Source organism: Neopelma chrysocephalum, unplaced genomic scaffold, assembly GCF_003984885.1.
Source record: "Neopelma chrysocephalum unplaced genomic scaffold, ASM398488v2 Primary Assembly neopelma1_24, whole genome shotgun sequence".
In the NCBI taxonomy this organism is placed as follows: Eukaryota; Metazoa; Chordata; class Aves; order Passeriformes; family Pipridae; genus Neopelma; species Neopelma chrysocephalum.
In genome coordinates this window covers 36,720,075-36,738,857 of record NW_020897693.1, presented here as the reverse complement: position 1 = coordinate 36,738,857, position 18,783 = coordinate 36,720,075, and the positions used below count along the sequence as shown (strand labels likewise).

Genomic DNA, 18,783 nt, shown 5'->3' with positions numbered 1-18,783 from the left:
GTATCTAGCTTTGTTTCCATTTTTAATTCCGTTTTGGAAATAAAAAGTTACTGAACTGAAAACATGGTGTTTAATTTGGATAATTATATTTCAGTAGCAAATCCAAAACAAAGACTACCATTGAACTGTAAAAATAATTTAAAAAAAATCTTGTAACAGCAAAAAATGTTACGTGTGGACATGTGCTTCTGTCAAGGTAGAAATGCTTTTCCTTCGCTAGAGGAATCAAATGAAGGAGAACTGCGCTGCGGAAAAATTCTTCTAAGTGTCTGAACAGAGGACAACGTTTGAGTCCCAAGAGAGCTGGGATGCTGCTTTGCAAGTGCCAGAGCTGTCAGGATTTAGTGCCAAGGTTAAGAAAAACCCTGTCTTGCTGGTGATGGAGAAAACCATTTTGACTAGCAAAATAAGGAAGACAGTCTTATCTACCAAGGCTCCTGGCTGCCTGATTTTTCCAATTTCTCCTAGGAATCCTCCTGCCAGTCCTTGCAGATAGGGCTCCTCATGTGTCCTGCTGTACCTTTTCCCTCAGAGGAAGGACTGGCTGACTGGAGGTGGGCTGTCTGGTTCCAACAGGTAATGTATTCTGGAAAACGTAGCATTCTGGGAAGTGCAGCATTTTTAAAAAGGATTTATTGCGAAATTCACCTTGTAGAAATACTGTTTCTAGGTTTTGTTTTGGCACAGGGTTGCCTTTTGTTTCAGAAAATTCAAATTGTTGCAGAATGGAAGCTCTTTCCTCCTGAGCTCACCTTGTTCGAGCTTTTAACAAAGAAAAGGCATTAGTGCTGGGAGTAATATTTTTGACATACTGGTTTTTGTAGGCTGGATTTGTCTGTTTGTTTTTCATAAGTAGCTTCAGTCTTAAAACAGTAAAGTGGCATTAATGAAATTTTGTGTATGTTTAGAGAGTTGACAAATGGCTTGATAAGTGTAATGATGGTACTGGTGTTAAAAATGAGTTAGGTAAAGGAGAAGTACATTCACATCACAGACACTTCTGCATGTATCACTTAAGTTGGTTTTGGGAAGGGGCAGAGGAAAAGGGGAGCAGTTCTTAATTTTAGCAGATCAAATTGCTGTTAACCTTTATTTAGAGTATGTTTTAGCTCTCGTTTTCTGTCCTGAATGGTTTTCATATCCTGAAACAACTTTCTCCCTGAGGTTGCTGTGTTGCCACTTAGCCTAAATCAAGCCTAAAAAATCAAGGAGAGACTGCAAATGTTCTTTCTTGTCAAAAAAAGAAGTGTATGTATGAAATAAAAAAAAAAAAAACACAACCTTTTTTTTTTTCCCCCTGAACTTTCATGGGAAAGTGCATGTAACAGTGTATCAACAATCCTCCTAATTGGTTTTAAATTAAAATATACTTATTGCTGCTTTATACTGACATATCATTGCAGGGGTTAATTGGAAATCTGTAGCTGGCTAAAAAAGAATTGATCTGTTGTTTCCACAGCTCCCTCTAGGCAGCAGCAGTAATCCACACATGATTTAGGGAATTCTTACTACAGTCAAACCGAAAGCAACATTGTACATGCAGCACAAATACAGCCTTGGTGCTGCTTTGTATTTCAGTGCTATTGAGTTTGTGTCAGCAGCAAGCCAGGGAGAAAAGAAACATCCAGATAACACCTCAGAATTTGCAGTGAGAAGTTTTTTGTCAAAACTCGTATTACTACTTAGGTTTGATTTGTTGCAGCTTTGACTTCACAGAAGACATGGAGTACTGTAACTTTTCTTCACTTTTCAAAGAAAAACCACTGTAATTTCAGCTGAAACCAGCACAGGTTTGGCAGTCCAGCCAGTTATCAGTCTCAGTGTTTGAAGCAGGGAGTCTCTTCTTGGCAGCAAAGCAGGTCTTATAAAAATATCACAGTATATATGCAAGTAACAATCCAACAATTTCAATCACTTTGTAATGACTGTTTAGAGAGCTCTTAGATATGGGTTGTTAATGAAGTTGGTGTTCACAACAGATTTCATTCCTTAAAAGAGAGAAGAAAAATAGAGAACCCAAAGGAGACTCCTCATCACAGCTGCATTTTGAATAGCTGAGAACCAAAAATTAATGTGCTCCTTCTCCTCGAACTCGTTAACAAAGCTTCACAAGCTTCAGCAGAACTGTTGAAGGTATGCAGCAGTAAGGATATGATGTCAGATGGCCACGCAGACAAGCCCTGTCATTGCATATAATCTGGATGGCACAGAGAAGTCCTCCCCAAAAAGGTAGGGTAAGATTCCAGTTGATTATATTAATCCTACAAAAGTTAAGCTCTTGAAAGGAGTAAGTTCAGGATGGCCCCAATGAGGTCCAAGTGCTGTGCTACAGTTGATAAGACTTTTCCATGTTTTGGAATAGTTATCCAATATTTTCAGGGTGGAAAATAAGGATAGGCAGTTACAAAACTCCACAGGATTGGTATCCGTTCTAAGCTGAGAACTTGGTGATTGATTTGAGGTATTGTGGAAATCCATACCAATGTGTGTACATCGGGGGAGAGGGGAGGCAGGTGTGGGATGGGACAGGAAGTTAAAACTGATGGTTCTGCTGATGAAATACTGTGTATTGACCTCATAGAGCCTTCATTTGTTCACTTTCACGTTGTGATTTCCAGTCACACAAAAATAAGTCAGGTCAGATGGAAGGGCCTAAACAGATGAGAAGTGTTTCAGCTTTATGCAGATGTGTTAATCAGTGTGAATTCTAGGTTGACGCTGCTCTCAGAATCTCTTGGTGTGCATCACTAAGACCTCTTAACTATCTTCTGTTCCGGGGCATAATGATGGCCCTTCAACAGCTTGTGCCTTAGCCCACAAAGCCTACATCTAAATGCACTGTAATGTCATATATTTTCAGAATCCCTACCAAGGAGGAGGAGAGTGCATAATGGAAAGGCATGATATCCAACTAATTTTGTGCCTCGCTCTGTCCAATTTTAACAGCAACCCAGAAACCGTTTGATTACTGAGTGATTTTAGACTGCAGACACCTGGCATCTGTTAGAAAAACAATACAGATTGTATTGCTATTCCTCATCAGCCTGCTCAAAAACCTGGAAGGGAGGGTTTGGTTTATTTTCATACACAAGCATAGGGCTTCTGCTCAAATCAAGCTTCACTTTTGAAGGATATTTTTTTGGTACAGGTTTTCCAAAGACTATGCTATGAGCATTAATACTTTAATTATTCCATAAGAAAAGAAACAGAAGTGCATCTCATTTATGTTAATAAACCAAAATGTTATGGTAGTGATGTGAAACTTTGATTGCCTGTGCTATTTTCAAAATCCATGGTGTGCTGTACTTTGACTAGAGCTGACCTGTTGCAGATGGTGTCATCTAGAACCGATACCTACTCAATAAAAAAACCCCACATCTGGCTAGCAAAGGTCAGAGAATGTTCCAAGTCTTTATAACTAGGGCTCCAGCTCAACTTTACAGCTTTTTTCTATAGTGTTTGAGAATGAAGAAATCTTCAGTAGTGTATTACCACCACATCAAGCAAATAGAATCATAGAACTTTGTGTAGAGAAAATAATGACATTCTCTGCCACCCTGAAACAGGATTTTCTGTCCTCCAGTCTGAAATCTCAGAGCCATCTGAAGCCCCAAAGATTGGTGTTATTGTCTCTTCCCATTTCTGTGCAGAGTTCTGAGAGAAGCCTCTGCCCTCATGTGAAAGCACTTGAGCTATGAGGTCAAATCCATTGAGGCAGCACTGTGAATAGGGAGTATGCTGTTTTTCACTCAGCTGGATTTTTTTACTTGGGCTCTGAAGTCGGGCCTACTGAAGGAAGATGAAATTGAAGCTGCCTTTGCAGTCTGAATAGGGGAACTGGTTGAACATAAGAAAAGTGGCTGCTGTGGAGCAGACCAAAGATCCTTCTGTGCCAGAATCCTGACTCTGATAGCTGCTAATGGTGTGTGGTTGGCCAAGAATAAAACAGTAAGCAAGCACACGTGATACACTCCCCAAGTACTGCCTCCCATTTGCCAAATATTTGCAGTTCAGGAGCATCCCCAGTCTTACGGTTTGGAGGTTTAGTATGTTTCCTCAGTTTTCTCTTCCATGAATTTTCAGTTTCTCTGTAAACCCATGTAAATGTTATGACCCACAGGAACCTTTGAGAGGAAGTTCAGCAACTCAGATGCTACTCCTGACTTCACTGAGCTTTATCGTTTCCCGTCTAGTCTGAGGGCTCTTACTTTACTTAGTGATTCCTTAGCTGTAATTCCAATCCTTTCATTTTTCTTACTACCCTAATCTAAAACTTTTCTAGTTCCATTATATTAGTTTTCTATTGTTCTACTCTTTTCCCAATAGTATAATTTGATTTGCTTCTTCAGGAAGCGTAAGATGGTATTTTCATGAACTTTTCTACTGTACTCCTAAGATCCTGTCCCTGAATTGGGGTTGTCAGCTCAGAACATGTAATTTAAGATATCAATTTGTATTTTTTTAATCAAATGTATCACTTTATCTACATTGAATTCCTCTTAATTCAGTCTTAAGAAGTCTTCCTACAGTTCTTCATAGCCATCTGTTTTTTTATTCCTCTGAATATCTCGATATTATAGCAATCTTTGTTATCTTACTGTTCAGTCCTTTTTCGAGGTCCCTTATGCACATACTGAACTTCCTAGGCCGCCTGGAACTAATTACTCCTTGTCACTTGTTGGCCCATTGGATTTTATTGTAGCCTATAAGCTAAATTGCACTAACTGATGGCAATTGGCATCTGCAACTGAGAAAAAGCTTTCCTTGCTTCATGTAGCAGGAAGCACAATTACAGGTGTAATTGGCAAGGTGCACAGATAGTGAAAGTCAGGTGTCATTTTTGGGACAGGGGGAGTACATGAAGATAGCCAATATTTGATCACGTTGACAGTTTTCAGCAGTGGAAGTTGTCCCTCACATGTTTGGGAGTTGTTGGGGTTTTTTTTCGATAATGCAAGGATCCATATAGCAGAGATAGTAATTCTCTACTGATAAGAATTATGGAACATAAAATTTGGCAGCATAAATTTTGACAAATATGGTGCTAGGGATATTTGCTCTGAGGGAAGACCTAGCGGGAGGGAGGGATCTTATTTCATGTTGCATATGGCCAGATTCGGTTCGTTATTCTGAGAATTCCTGCAATAGAGTCCACCACACAATGTTCGTTGTATGTAAGTGTTTTTTCATGAAGTATTCAATCCTTAGTCCCTGTGGCAGACCATAGACATTAAGTTTAAAGGAGAATGAAAAGATTAGATTCCAGATTTAGTTTTTTGAAGAGGACCTCATGGCTGTTAGGTGATTCTTCTGACTGTCCTGGATGTAATTAATTATGTTTTTGGAATCCCAGAGCTCAGCAGTACTACTACCGTTCCTTTCTATCCCTGCTGAACTGTCTGAGATGACCATTTAGGAAATCCCTCTCACAGCTAAAGATGGAAGGGAAAAAACCCAAACCTATGTCAGACAGTGTGTTGTGCGGTCAATCTTTTTGGCTGTAGGTCAACCAAGGAGAACAATGAAGTTAAGTGCAAAAGAAATAGTATTAACTTCTTCCATAGAAAAAATATTTTAAAACCTTCAGAAAAAACTTGCTGAGCCTCTTCCAATTTTGAACAAAACATTTTATTCCAATGCTCTGCATTATTTCTAAAGTATTCTAGAGAAAATACTTACCAAATGCCAGAAATAATACATCTTACTGAGACAGATTTAAAATAGCAAGTATTACATAAAGGTGTGCGCAAAACCAAAAATGGCTGAAGGGATTGATCAGGGCAGAAATGGAAGAGAATATCTGTAGGATACAAACATTTACAAGAAAAGGTCTGACAAATGAATTATTTAAAGTCTATTGCCTGGACCTTTCCAATAGCTTTTAAAATATTTTTCACGAAGTTAAACACAAGGAAGAATAAGGAAGACAAACTGGAAATATTAAACTTCATTGATAAAGACAACATCGCGTAATTCTTTTAGTAGGCAATAATATATATGCAATCATGAGAGCTAGAAAAGCTCAATAATGTGTAAATATAGCTGTCCTCTATTAGTAACAGCAAAAAGCTGTATTAATTCAAAAGCAACCTGTGTCAGTCCAACATACCACATCATTCCAATGTCCTACTAATTTCCATGGAACAAATATTCTGGTTTAATGTAAAAAGAGGTTTGAAATAAATGATCTGTGTTACTTTTAAAAGCGTTTTTAATGTAAATGTTGATTTAGTCTTTCCTCTCTGAAAAAGAATATGATTCAAGCTTGGATGTTCTTTTCTGCTGGTACACTGGTATCTGCGAAGTCTGTAGCATAAATGTCCATTAGAACTTGATTGTCTTAGCTGCTGCTGAGATACTAAAGGCGCTCAGGAAACTTTTTCTCCCTTTAATGGTTATTCCAGTATCAGAAGGGTGGCAGAACCTGGGGATGGGGTTGCATTTCAACATAGTACTGCTATGGGACTCTTCAGCACAGCCAGAGCATCACAGATGCAGCTGTTTAAAAATAGGGAACTTTGCTGATCTGCACACTTAAGCAGCTATGTTTCTGTTTCTGATTTAATACTGGTTGAGTCCAGATTACAGAAGGGAAGGTCATAAATCATTGTTGGTTTCAAAGTTTACTGAGAATGAACAAAAAAATGGAAGTGTGCTCCTCGCCCAGAACAAGCAGCTAAATTAATCTATAATGCAATATTGTAGATTTTTTTTTGTTGCATTAACAGTGATGGATTAATTATTTTCTATAAGACCATCACATGGAATTGGTCAATCTAGGCCCTTGTTTCTGCTCACTGAGGCAGCTTTCGTTTATAATCAGAAATAAGAAATCAAATTGAGTTTGAATTAGAGCATGTGCATGGCATTTGCAATCATTCAGTTTCCAGCTGTAGGAGCTAGCAGTTTGAAGGGCTAGACCATTGTGTTTTTTCGGATACTACTAGCTCACATTATAAAAGATCTGACAATTGTCTATTCACTTTAATTATAGTTTCTCAAAGACCATAATTCCATTAAAACCAGTATAGATGTTCAAAAATTAATTTTACAATACCTACCTGAAGGCAAATATTCATGCAGTGTTCTCCATTCTTATGGCAAGGCTTTCAGATAGCTGAGTGAAATGACCAATGGTAATCTTGGTAGCAGTCTACAGAGCTAGTCTGTACGGTTGACTGTGAACAGATCTGATCCTGCTGGCACTCAGGACACACAAGTGTTAACAAGCCAGCTGGGCAGAGCTGCTCCTACCCTGAGTCCTGATGTCTGCAGGAGGTGTAGAGAGGCAGGCCCCAGTTAATTTGTTTGTGGTGTATGAATGAACTGAGCACAGCCAAGCTTTATCTTGATCTGGCCCCATTTAGCAGCAGGTATGGCAGAAGGACGCTTTAGTGCTTCACCGGAGCAAAAGACCAGAGCAAATGAGTTATTCCTTGTATCTGAGCTTGGATTTCCTTAAGCACAGTGTGGAAAGTATGTGCCCAAGCTACAGACAGGCTGTGGCCAACCAGAAGCAAACCATGTGATTTGTGTAGTTGTACTGCAGACATTAGAGAAGTCAGATAACAGATCTCACTACAAGATAGATGTTCTTAAAACATGTTGGAGGAGCTGGAGGTCAGCCTTCAGTTCAACAACTGTATGGAGTGAAGTAACCTAAAGGGGTGATCCACTCCTGTGGTCTAAGTGCAGATTTGAGGCAGTTCAAGTGCTAAAGGGAAAGCCATTCTAGCCCTGTAAGAGAGAGGTAAGCAGGGATAGCAGTAGTGGTGAGAAAGCTGGAGTTACAGGGTGTTCAGAGCAATAAACATGCTCAGATTAAACAGCACTGGAGTATGGTAAAAACTGGATGAGTAATCAAAAAATAAAAATACAAACATTATTAACTTGACTGGGTAGCATGATCTTCAAAACAAATATACCACTACATAGCCGTATGAAGAAGCTTCTTTTTCCACCTCACCCAACTAAACCAAGAATGGCAAACAAAAGGCTAGATTTGTTTTAGGTCAGGATGACAGAAGCAGAAGAAATCTGTTCCATTTTAGGCCTAGTGAAAGTTTTAGAAATTTGCTATTAGAAAACAAACTGAACCTTTTGATACATAGGCATTTGAGAACTTCAACTTTTTTTTTAATCTCATTTTAATTATAAAACTTTGTCCTTTTTTTAGTCATGTAAGTACCTCCAAGTCGTATTGTTATTTTCCTGCTACCTTAATTTTTTTTAGATTAGCGTATACTTTAGATTTGTTTAGTTTTTATATATAAATTTTCCTAGTTAGAAAAAGTATTCACATCTACTTTGAGAATTATCATCAGAACAGCAACTTTTGACCTGCACTGATAAAAGTGTGAGACAAGAGATTCAAATGAGTGGCTTGTCCAGAAGAAGACCACTCTGAAGGTACTTTCAGACATAGCAAGGGGTATTCTATGGAAAAAAGATATGGAGAATGTTATCTTCTCACTTGATTCACTGTATGCACAATCACCGCTTGACCAGATTTTGGCTGTGATACTTTAAGATGTTATAGCTCAGTCTGTTTGCATTCTTCCATGAGAACTTGGTTCTGCACTGTTACAGCAGGAAGGTAATCATTGACTGGGTCTTGAATGCTTGTGAGAATCTGACCTATCCCTCGGCTGATTCTCTGCCCATATGACCCACTGCTGTTTTTGACTGAGATTGTCTGACCTCTGTAGATTTGAGCCTGATGCTCACATATACCAAACTTGCTTAGCAGGATAAACACATCTCTACGAAAAGCTTTGGTGAAAATTGCATAAAGAAAGGGGTTGGCACAAGAATTGAGGGGATAGAAAAGTACCAGCAAAATCTTGGAATTGGTGACAGTTATCAACGGTTTGTTCATAATGGCAGATAAAGCATGGAAAGAGATGGGAGCCATGCACAGAAAGTCTGTGAAAATCAACACAGCCATCCGCTTGGCAATTTTGGTGTCTTTGTCCCCTGACTTGTACTGAGGGTTTCGCACAGTTACATAGATTTTTATGTAGCAGGCACAAATGATGACAAAAGCAATAATGTTACATATTAAAACAAAGACAACATAGGCTTCAGCCACTGGTGTTTCAGTGTCCATAGGCAAGCAGATGCTGACTTTGCTGTAGCTACTGACCCCAAGCAGTGGTAATAAGGCAAGCAGAATGCATGAGAACCACCCTCCCAGCATGATAACCAAGGCGTGCCGGAGGTGAATCTTCCGATCTGGGCGCATGGCAAATGTGATGGCGTACCAGCGCTCCAGGGTGATCACAGTCAGTGTGTACACAGACAGTTCACTAGCAAAGACTGTGAAAAAGCCAGCTGTGTTGCAACCGGGCCCAGTCTGCCACTCTATGGCATGGTTATAGTACTCTGACCTGGTGTAGAGATCTACTGAGGCGATCAGAAGGAGATATAACCCCATGCAAAAGTCAGCGAAGGCCAAGTTACACATCAAAAAGCGTGGTACAGTCAGTTTATAATGGCTGGTGAGAAGGATGAAAAGGACAAAAATATTACCTAGGATGGCAAGCAGGTTCACAAACCACACCACAATCCTCAGAAATTGATATCCCATTATATCCTCACAGGGATTAAACTCATCAGGCTCTGGTGTGCACATTACATCTTCATTGCCTCCACAGACAGGATAGTCATAATGACTGTCAAAGGTCTGGACATCTTCCGTTTGAGGGTTTTTGAGCTCTTTGCCAAAGCCAAGATTTCCTTCTCCATGTTCTTCCAAGAAAATGTAATAATGGGAATTTTCGTGAAAATTCGTGAACTTGGTGTTTGTGTCATACACAGCATCGGTGTGATCTGTGTATTCTTCTGCGTAATCTTTGTAAAAGGGACCTCTGAGAGTTTTGACTGATCTCTTATGAAAGCTGTGGCTGCCGCTCTGGTTACAAGTCAGGTACTCCAGGATCCTGAAAGAGTAGCAGGGAAAATAATTTCTGGCATTTACCGTCTGACTGGAGCACAGTAATCAAAGGGAACACTTCAAATCATCACAAATGAAAACATAGCTATAAACATGTGATTGGATATATTTCTGTTAACAGAACATATAGTGTACAATAAGCTTGAACACTTCTGGGCTTTTTTTTTTAACTATATTTTTACTTTCTGTGTTGCTATCAGCTGTCTCTGGTAGTAATTTGACTTGTTTAGTATCCATAATTCCTCTTCCCTTTTGGGATCTACATTCTTAGTAGGTAACAAGACATTTATCTACTGTTTATAACTACTTAGATAATACACACAGCATTTCTTTTTTCACTGTTGCTCACAAATCAGTTTCTCCCAGAACTTCCATCAGTTTAATATCTGTTCTGTAGGTTGTTTATAGCTAACTAGCAGTGCAGTGATTTGGAACACTGTACTTCACCGTGTGATGCAGCTGTATTTCTAGTGAAAAATTTTTCAGTAGTCAAAAGCTTTTCAGTTTAAAAACATATTAGACTTGAGGCTATAATCCCTCCCACACTTCTCCAGGTCTTACTATAGTACTGTATCCTTTTCTTTTTTCTTTCGCTTTAATTCTGGACTCAACAAGACGAGGAACTTCTGGAAAAGTTCCTACAAAACATTCTTTTTTCTGCCAGTTTGCAATTGTAATCTCTGTTTCAAAGAGCATCATCTATACCTAGAAAAAATTGTAACAAAAGTGGCAATAGATGTAATTTTATATTAAAAATAAAACATCGTCTTCACTTTCAAACTTAAAAAAAGAATGACAGTGAAACTCACCCACTTTTTTTTTTCCAGCTCTTGAAAGCACAGCAGTGACTTGGGTATGATAGGTCAGCTCGCATTATCTGAAGAAATATCTTTACAGCTGGTAATTTCTTTAAAGTCCATGTATTTTTGGCCATTAGTTCTTTTAGGCTTTCCAGTCCTTTGGCTGGAAGGTTAGAGATAGCTGTTCTGGAGACATCCCTAGGTAAAGGAAGAAAAAGACAAATGTCAGAATATTCACTGAATGGATCAGAATTTTTTCATTGAGAATTTTTGCCTAATCATATACCTATTTCTGAGTATTGCAATAGTTAAAAAAGCATAAAATATATAATAAATATATAATAGATGGGCTTAGACTATAGATATTATTTTATTCTCTACTGAAAGATTTTTTTAAATCTACAAATTTGCATTGTTTAATTAGCAGAATGCAGAGTGCTCCTGTTGCTTGAAGACTTGCTCGTGCCCAGTGGCAGGAACAACAGAATCTCCTGAGGTAGGACCCATTCTTAGATTGGGAAATGATGCTTTAAAGAGCAATTCTGCATTCTGTAGAGAATTAACTAATCATATATATCTTGTGTGACTGTAATGTTTTGAGTTTGGACTGTGTGTTTTGTAAAAGCTAATTGACTAATGAGCCTGATTGTATTTTTGTTGTACTCTGTTGAACTTTTGCTCTGGGCAGCAGCTCTCATTGCATTTAGTAAATCAGGTCCGCTGAATTGCTGCATCCTTGCCAAGATTTCATTTTCAGATGAAGAGCAATGTACTGTTATTATCCTGTTAAAATAGTTTTCTAAAGGGAGCAATCTGTGTATACATCTATGCAGATGCTGGATACATCTGGACATCAGTGACAAAGGAATCAGAATTACTGACTCCCTGCTTCTTTTGCTGTTGTAAACTGAAAATTTGAAAAAAAAAATATTACGTAACTTTTCAATATCTACTTAACTAAAACATCTAATTAGGGGATCTGAAAGCATGGCCAAACTAACACAACAAAGATATAGACAGGCACAATTCTTTGTAGTTAAATCTTTCTCATTGGTTTTCTTTTAAGTCAAATGGAATATTATCCCATTAGGGTGGATCCATGGTCTGTATTTCAGCCTCTAAGTTGCTGTTGCTGCTGAAATTCTGATTGGAAAAAAGCACCATCTGTGGGGCAGATGTTCCATCAACCATAAATTCTTATCTCAATTCAAGAGTGCATAAAGGGAACTCCAGACAATTAGTTCTTCCAGCTTGCTAGGGGAGGCAAGACAGAGTTTCTCTTTTGAGATCCATAAATGTTCCTTCTTTTCTTTTTTTTTTTTTTTAGTTTTTTTTCTGCATACTGCTCCCACTCTGAGTGCCATTCATTGCTCCAATAAAAAAACAATATTCTCTCAATAATTTTCCATAGAGTTAATTTTCAAGGCAAAACAGTTTTGAAAGTAGAACTTTCTTTTTGAGGAATATCCGATGGCCAGCTAACAACAGCTAAGTGCCTGAAGCAAAAATGACTAAACAAATTATTTCTTATAATAAGCCAAGCTGTTTATGCTGCCCAAAGAATATGGATGGGCTGTGTTGGTCAGACTTCTCAGACTGTTATGCAAGTTAACAAATCTCTGGTCTCTCTGTAAATGACTCATTAATATTGATTATGATGGTATAGTGCAGAGTGTATACTAAGGCACTAATTCCAAGAACACTTCTGTTTCCTGTGGGAGATATTAGTGGCCACTGACATGACACAACAATAAATATTAGATTTCCACTCAGTTTTGGGTTTGGCTGGCATAGAGTTAAATTTCTTCAGAGCAGCTAGTATGAGGCTATGTTTTTGATTTGTGAGTGCAAATTGTGTTGATAATACAGGGATGTTTCAGCTACCACTGGGCAGTGCTTGCACTGAGCCAAGGCATTTTCTGCTACTCACACCATCTGACCAGCGAAGAGGCTGAGGGTGCACAAGATTTTGGGAGGGGACACAGCCAGGACAGCTGACCCCAACTGATGAAGGGATATTCCAGACCTTATCACATCATGCTCAGCAATAAAAACTGGGTGGAAGTTTGCCAGGACTGCCATTGCTTGGGGGCTGACTGGGCATTGATGGGCTGGTGATGAGCAATTGGTTTTGTTGCATCACTTGTTGTTCTTGGGTTTGGTTTGCTTTCTTCCCCCTCTGGTTTGTGTTTTCAGGGTTTTTTTTGTGTGTGTGTGGGGGGTCCATGTGTTTTTTTTTAATTATTAAACTGTAATTATCTCAACCCATGAGTTTTCTCACTTTTACCCTTCCAGTTCTCTCCCCAAGCCAGCTGCGTGCAGGGGTGAGTCAGCAGCTGTGTGGACCTGAGATTCAGGCCAGGGTTAAACTGTGACACCGTATTAAAATCTTTAGCTTAGGACTAGTATATCAAAGTACCATGATGTGAAATACTCTGGCTTTTTAAATCACTGTTGATTTACTATGCTTACATGCCATTTTTTGCTTTCTGCCTTTGAAAAGCAATACCTCTCTCTGTAATGACACTATTTCTCTTTAGTTGTAAGTAATACTAGAACTCTTATTAGCTGTGGAGATATATCATTCGAATAGGAGATGGATAGCTGGCTGTTTAGACTGAAATATAAAACGTCCTGAGATTGAGGATCAGTGGTAGTTAGGATAGCACAATAATTGTAGAAGATTAGAAAAAATTCAAGTCATTTGAGAGATCTAACTTGAAAACACAGAATAAGAGGGAAGTTCTTTACAATTAGATATGCATATCCTAGGAAGTCATCTCTAGCCCCTAAACCAAGAGGTTTCATGTAGCTCACACATCTCAAAGTTAGCCCTTGCAGAGGGAGCTTACCTGGCAGTGTTACTATCGCATATGATTAACCCACAACTCTTAGCACCATTTTAACTTGTTCACGTGTCTAGCATAACAATAGCAACATTTAAATACCCACAGTAACCAAAGTTGGAGTCAAAAGAGTCAAAAATCTGTGCTGCTGCAAGCGCTCACCTCCCTTTGACTTAAGATTCTCAGTATTTTGTCTTCTGCCGTCCCTAGGAAGCAGCTTTTCAACCCATTGTGCCACCTGTAGCCTCAGAGGGAAGATGTGCAGTGCTATGTTTGGGAGCTGTACAACACCCCAAATATAACAGAAGAGTGCACCTTGCTTGGAGACTGTATTTATTGTGACCATGTGATATCGTAATGGAAATCCAGGTAAAGCTCTATCAACTGAAAAATGTCTTTCTGACCAGGAACAAAATGAGAAAGGGCTTCTCTGGTGCCATCTGCAATATTCAGAAAAATGCCTTATTATCCAAATTCTAATAAAAAAAAGGCTGCCATGTGACCAACCCAGCCTCTGTCACAGTTCTCTGACCATGGCCATTCTAGTTCAGGGGTAGGTAGCCTGACCCCTTCTGAAAGTAGAAGCAGTGGAAATGAAGGTGATGCAACTAGCAGGGAGGAAGAGGAGCAACAGCCACCACAGACAGTAAGTTGAACAGCCCCTTTGTGAACTTTTTCAGCTTTCCCTCTTGATTTGTTGCCTTCTGCTTCCTGAACACACTCTTTTACTCTGCCTAGGTGGCCAGTTCTGATGTTGAACCAGGGCTTTGACTGTGCTTTTCTTATACAAAATGTATAGCTTTTAAGACATGGCCAGAAAATACTACCATCTCTCTGCTGTCTCAGGATCTGACCACTCATGACACAACTGAGGTTTATCTCTCAGGTGAGTCAGTGATATGAAAAAACAAAAAGGCATGTTTATGTTCGACAGTATCCTGAGGGACACAGTGCTGTGTGTTACTGCCTTTACCTATTCTTCTCATACACATCTGCATCCCAAGGATTTTGCAGCTCCAAATTAAGAGGTCTGGACTAGTTCCCTCCCTTTGCAAACCTCTGGAGAGAAGCACTGGGTGAGATGACCCAGCCCACAAGCTGGTATCTAGGGCTGCCAGACTTGAGGTGAGAAGGTTTTGATGTATGTTATCCCTGCTGACCTATGTAGTTTTTTGTAGAGGGAAGGGCAATGAAAGTAGTGAGTGAAGTGGGGAGGAAGAACTGGCCTGCATGTCTGTAAGGATGACTTCACTGGTGCTTCCCAACTTCATTTTTCTGAGCAGCTCCAAAGCAGAGCAGCTGGTGATGCATCAGGGCTCACTGGGAAAGTGACTTTAGAAATGGACAAAATGTCACCCAGAGGAGTGGCTTGGCATGGAATTGCTGTTGGATTGACTGATTATGACAAAGTGACCCACTTAGTGACCCATCTACTTTCTCAGTAAGTAGATGAGAAAAAGTCTATCTAGATTTCAGTAAAGCCTTTGGTACTGTCTTCCACAGCATCCTGCTTGCAGCTTGGATGGGTGGACTCTTTGATAGGTAAAGAATTGGCTGAATGTCCAGGCCCAGAGAGTTGTAGTGAATGGAACTAAATCCAGTTGGCAGCCAGTCACTAGTGGTGTTCCCCAGGACTCAATTTTGGGGCCAGTCCTGTTTAACATCTTTATTGATGATCTGGACATGGTGATTGAGAACATCCTTGGTAAATTTGCAGGTGGCACCAAGTTGGGTGGGTATGTTGATTTGCTCAAGAGTAGGAAGGTTCTGCAGAAAGACCTGGACAAACTCAATCACTGGGCTAAGGACAACTCCATGAGGTTCAATAAGACAAAGTGCCGGGTCCTGCACTTGGGTCGCAGCAACCCCATGCAATGATATAGGCTCAGGGAGGAGTGGCTTCAGAACTGTTCAGCAGCAAGGGACTTGGGGGTGCTGGTTGACAGCTGGCTCAATATGAGGCAACAATGTGCCCAGGTGGCCAAGAAGGCCAATGGCATCTTGGCCTGTATCAAGAAGAGTGTAGCCAGGAGGACTAAGGAAGTGATCATTCCCCTGTAATCAGCATTGGTGAGGCTGCACCCCAAGCACTACGTTTGGTTCTGGGCCCTGCACTTTAAAAGACATGGAGGTGCTGGAGCATGTCCAGAGAAGGGCAACAAGGCTTGTGAAGGGTCTAGAAAACATGTCTCATGAGGAACAGCTGAAGGAGTTCGGTTTGTTTAATCTCAAGGAGAGGAGGCTCTGGGGGGACCTCACCACTCTCTACAACTGCATGAAAGGAGGTTGTGGTGAGGTGGGGACCAGTCTCTTCTACCGTGCCTGCAGTTAGAGGACTAGAGGAAATGACCTTAAGCTGAGAGAGGGGAGATTCAGATTAGATATTAGAAAAACATTTTTCACTATTAGGGCATTGGAATAGGTTGCCCAGGGAGGTGATGGAGTCACTATCCCTGGAGGTTTCTAAGAGGCATCTGGATCTGACACTGGGTGATGTGGTTTAGTGGTTTGGGGGTTACAGTGGTAGTGCTGGGTTGATGGTTGGACTAGATGATCTTAAAGGTCTCATTTAACCTTGAAGATTCAATGATTCTATGATTATTATGGACTGCCCCTCTAATGTCCAATTATTCAAGGTATCTGCTTCAGACATATGACTCTCTCTCCCCTCACGCCAGTAAAGTGAAAACCTAGTATTTCCCAGAACTGGTCTCACGTCCTGTTTCCAAAGACTCTGCTAATAACTTCGATGGACCTTGTGGTAAAGAGTGATATTGAGGAAGGATGTGGTCCTGAAAGGTGGGCCTGCAGCCAGATCTTCCTCTTCACCCCAGAAGACAATGTAATTTAGGTGACTGAAGCAGAAGATAGGCTACCATTCGCACACAGGCCTTGGAATGCATCTGACTTGAGATATCGGGAACAGAGAGAACCAGAGGTGTGATGATGACCTTACCACAAAGATTTGTTGCAATTTTGCACAGCATAGACACAACTCTTCTTAGCATAAATTGGTTATGATCAGTACAACTTCTGCTGTAGTTTCCTATGTTGCTGGTAGCAAGCCTGATTTTCTAGAGTTGGAAAGATTCTGGAACAAAAATAATATCTTCTGCAACTTTTGTTATTATAGCTAGCTGCTAGGATCCTTCTGTGAACAATACCCTGTTATTCTGCCATGAATATGCTATTCTCCTGAAGAGCAGAAAGTAAAAGTTATTCTTGCATGGACTGAGCACTGCCAGCACCATCTGGTTTTGCAGTGGAGGAGGAAATCCCTCTTTCAGTATTTTAGTTCTCCTTGTGATCAGTCGTATGCTCTACATTACATACTACATGATTTGAGCCAGGGAACATGATTCTTCAAGAAGTTCTTAACTTCTTTAAAGCTTTTATTTTCATTCTGTATTATGATTCCTAATTTTAGTGAAAAGTTCTTTAGAGAACTATAAAATCAGACTGGAAGCAAATTACATGAGAAAGAAGAAAAGACAGCACTAGAAGTAAGTATTTTTCTGTCTAAAATTATTTTTTCATCTCTCAATTTCCTTTACCTGTGTGCTACTAGGGTCCTTATTTTATATTACAATTGTACAGTCGTAAAACAGACTGTAGTACAGAATCTTTCAAAAGAAAAATGGGTAGGAACAGTGTATGTACTTGTATTAGGGAGAGGTTCGAGGATATACTGAAGCTTGAAACCACGACACCGTTGAAAGCTTAACAAAAACCAAGATTTATTACCAAGAGGGTGGCCAACAAAACAAACCCAAAAGGGAGGAAGGAGGAGAGAAATAAGCCCCAGTTACCCAACTGTTGCCCATAAAGTTATCTTACCGACCTAGCGTGCCTATAATTACCCATAGCAGAAGCGGCATCCTTGGAAAGTCAGTAAGTTCACAAAACTGGCAGGCGTCCCCACCGAAAGGCAACGTTGTCCTTGATGTGAAGTTAACTCCTCTCTAAGAAAGCACTAACTACTTTTATACAATTGACTGAGTGACCACAACCTCCCAGGTGTGGCCAGCACCGCCCAGCCAGAGGCCCTCAGTCCCACCTCCTGGTTATGTAAGTGCATCTCTTCTGCGCATGCGTAAGAACTTCGGAAATCCCCTCACGCACGCACAGTATGTTTTGGGGGTCTTTCTTAATTGAGTCTGGGGGCGAGCCTTCCTCACTTCATCATCACTTTCTCCTCCAAATGCCCTTGACGAGCCATTAACCAATCACAGAAGACCAATTAAAACAGTTTATACAAGAAGCTCTCTTCAAGGACAACTTTCCCGTTTATCAGTGCTTGTTTTCCCATAACTTGGCAGGGAAAGAGCAAAGCTTTCACAGGTGGCAGGGCCAAACACAGACCAAAAGTATCAGCATAAATTTACCCTGGTACAGTACTGTAAGATACAAGCATTTTATAAATCAGTTCCCTAAAGCATAGCTTCTATTACTGGTATTATTTTTGTAAACATGCTATTCCCATCCCTGCTACTCTGCTCCTAATGGTTGGAAAGAAAGTGCAGCCTAAAATGGTATTATTTTTAAAGATTTCTCTACTTCATTTTCTTATACTTACAGTAGAGTTGGTCCACTGTGCACTCCCAGAAATGCATCATCATTGATAACTTCCAGGTATTTGTTCTTGTGCAGATAGCTGCAGAAAGAAACAAAACACAGTGATGTGGAAATAGTTATCCATAGGTTACAGGAGATCTCCAGTTTACTTGCCTGAACAGGTCTACAAAAGCAATATGTATTAGGGTCATCCTACTCCAATAGCATATTTAAGCATAATCAGTTAGTTCATTTTCTATGTACCCAAGAAACAAAATAAAGGTTTTCCATTTTGAAAAGAAATTAAATTCCTCAATTAATAAACTTCCTAATTTATTGAATATATTTTTTGTCATTGTCATACACATAATAAGGACACATGCATGCACACTGTATCTTCAGGTACATATGTGTGATGCTGAGGTGAAATAGTTTTGATTTATTTTATCAGAATGAGGTATGGGGAATTACCCTGTTACAGAATCGCAGAATATTCTGAGTCGAAAGAGACCCACAAGCATCATCAAGTCCAACTCTTAAGTGAAAGGCCCATACAGGGATCGAACCCACAACCTTGGCATTATTAGTATCATGGTCTAACCAACTAAGCTAGCAAATCATGAACAAG

At 39.9% G+C, this 18,783-nt stretch overlaps 1 protein-coding gene and 1 long non-coding RNA gene across 6 annotated transcripts in view; one reads left to right on the top strand and one right to left on the bottom strand.

The window, feature by feature from the left end:
• Window positions 1–511: 511 nt before the first annotated feature.
• LOC113962214 lies at window positions 512–14,107 on the top strand. 3 transcript variants are annotated; one of them, XR_003532484.1, is made up of 4 exons: window positions 512–576; window positions 1,997–2,229; window positions 11,180–11,251; window positions 13,812–14,107. It is a non-coding gene; the product is annotated as an uncharacterized LOC113962214 (long non-coding RNA). The 3 variants fall into 3 exon arrangements; XR_003532483.1 differs by having other exon boundaries at window positions 517–576; window positions 1,980–2,229; XR_003532482.1 differs by lacking the exon at window positions 512–576 and having other exon boundaries at window positions 1,205–2,229.
• The window catches only part of TSHR (thyroid stimulating hormone receptor), a 64,455-nt gene continuing 52,351 nt past the window's right edge, over window positions 6,680–18,783 (bottom strand). For all 3 annotated transcript variants that reach the window (XM_027672981.1, XM_027672974.1, XM_027672986.1), the window contains 3 exons: window positions 18,178–18,255; window positions 10,765–10,953; window positions 6,680–9,941 (listed from right to left, as the gene is read on the bottom strand). In XM_027672981.1, coding sequence (XP_027528782.1) covers window positions 8,534–9,941; window positions 10,765–10,953; window positions 18,178–18,255 — 1,675 coding nt within the window. In that variant the 3' untranslated portion in view covers window positions 6,680–8,533. The remainder of the gene's footprint in view (window positions 9,942–10,764; window positions 10,954–18,177; window positions 18,256–18,783) is intronic.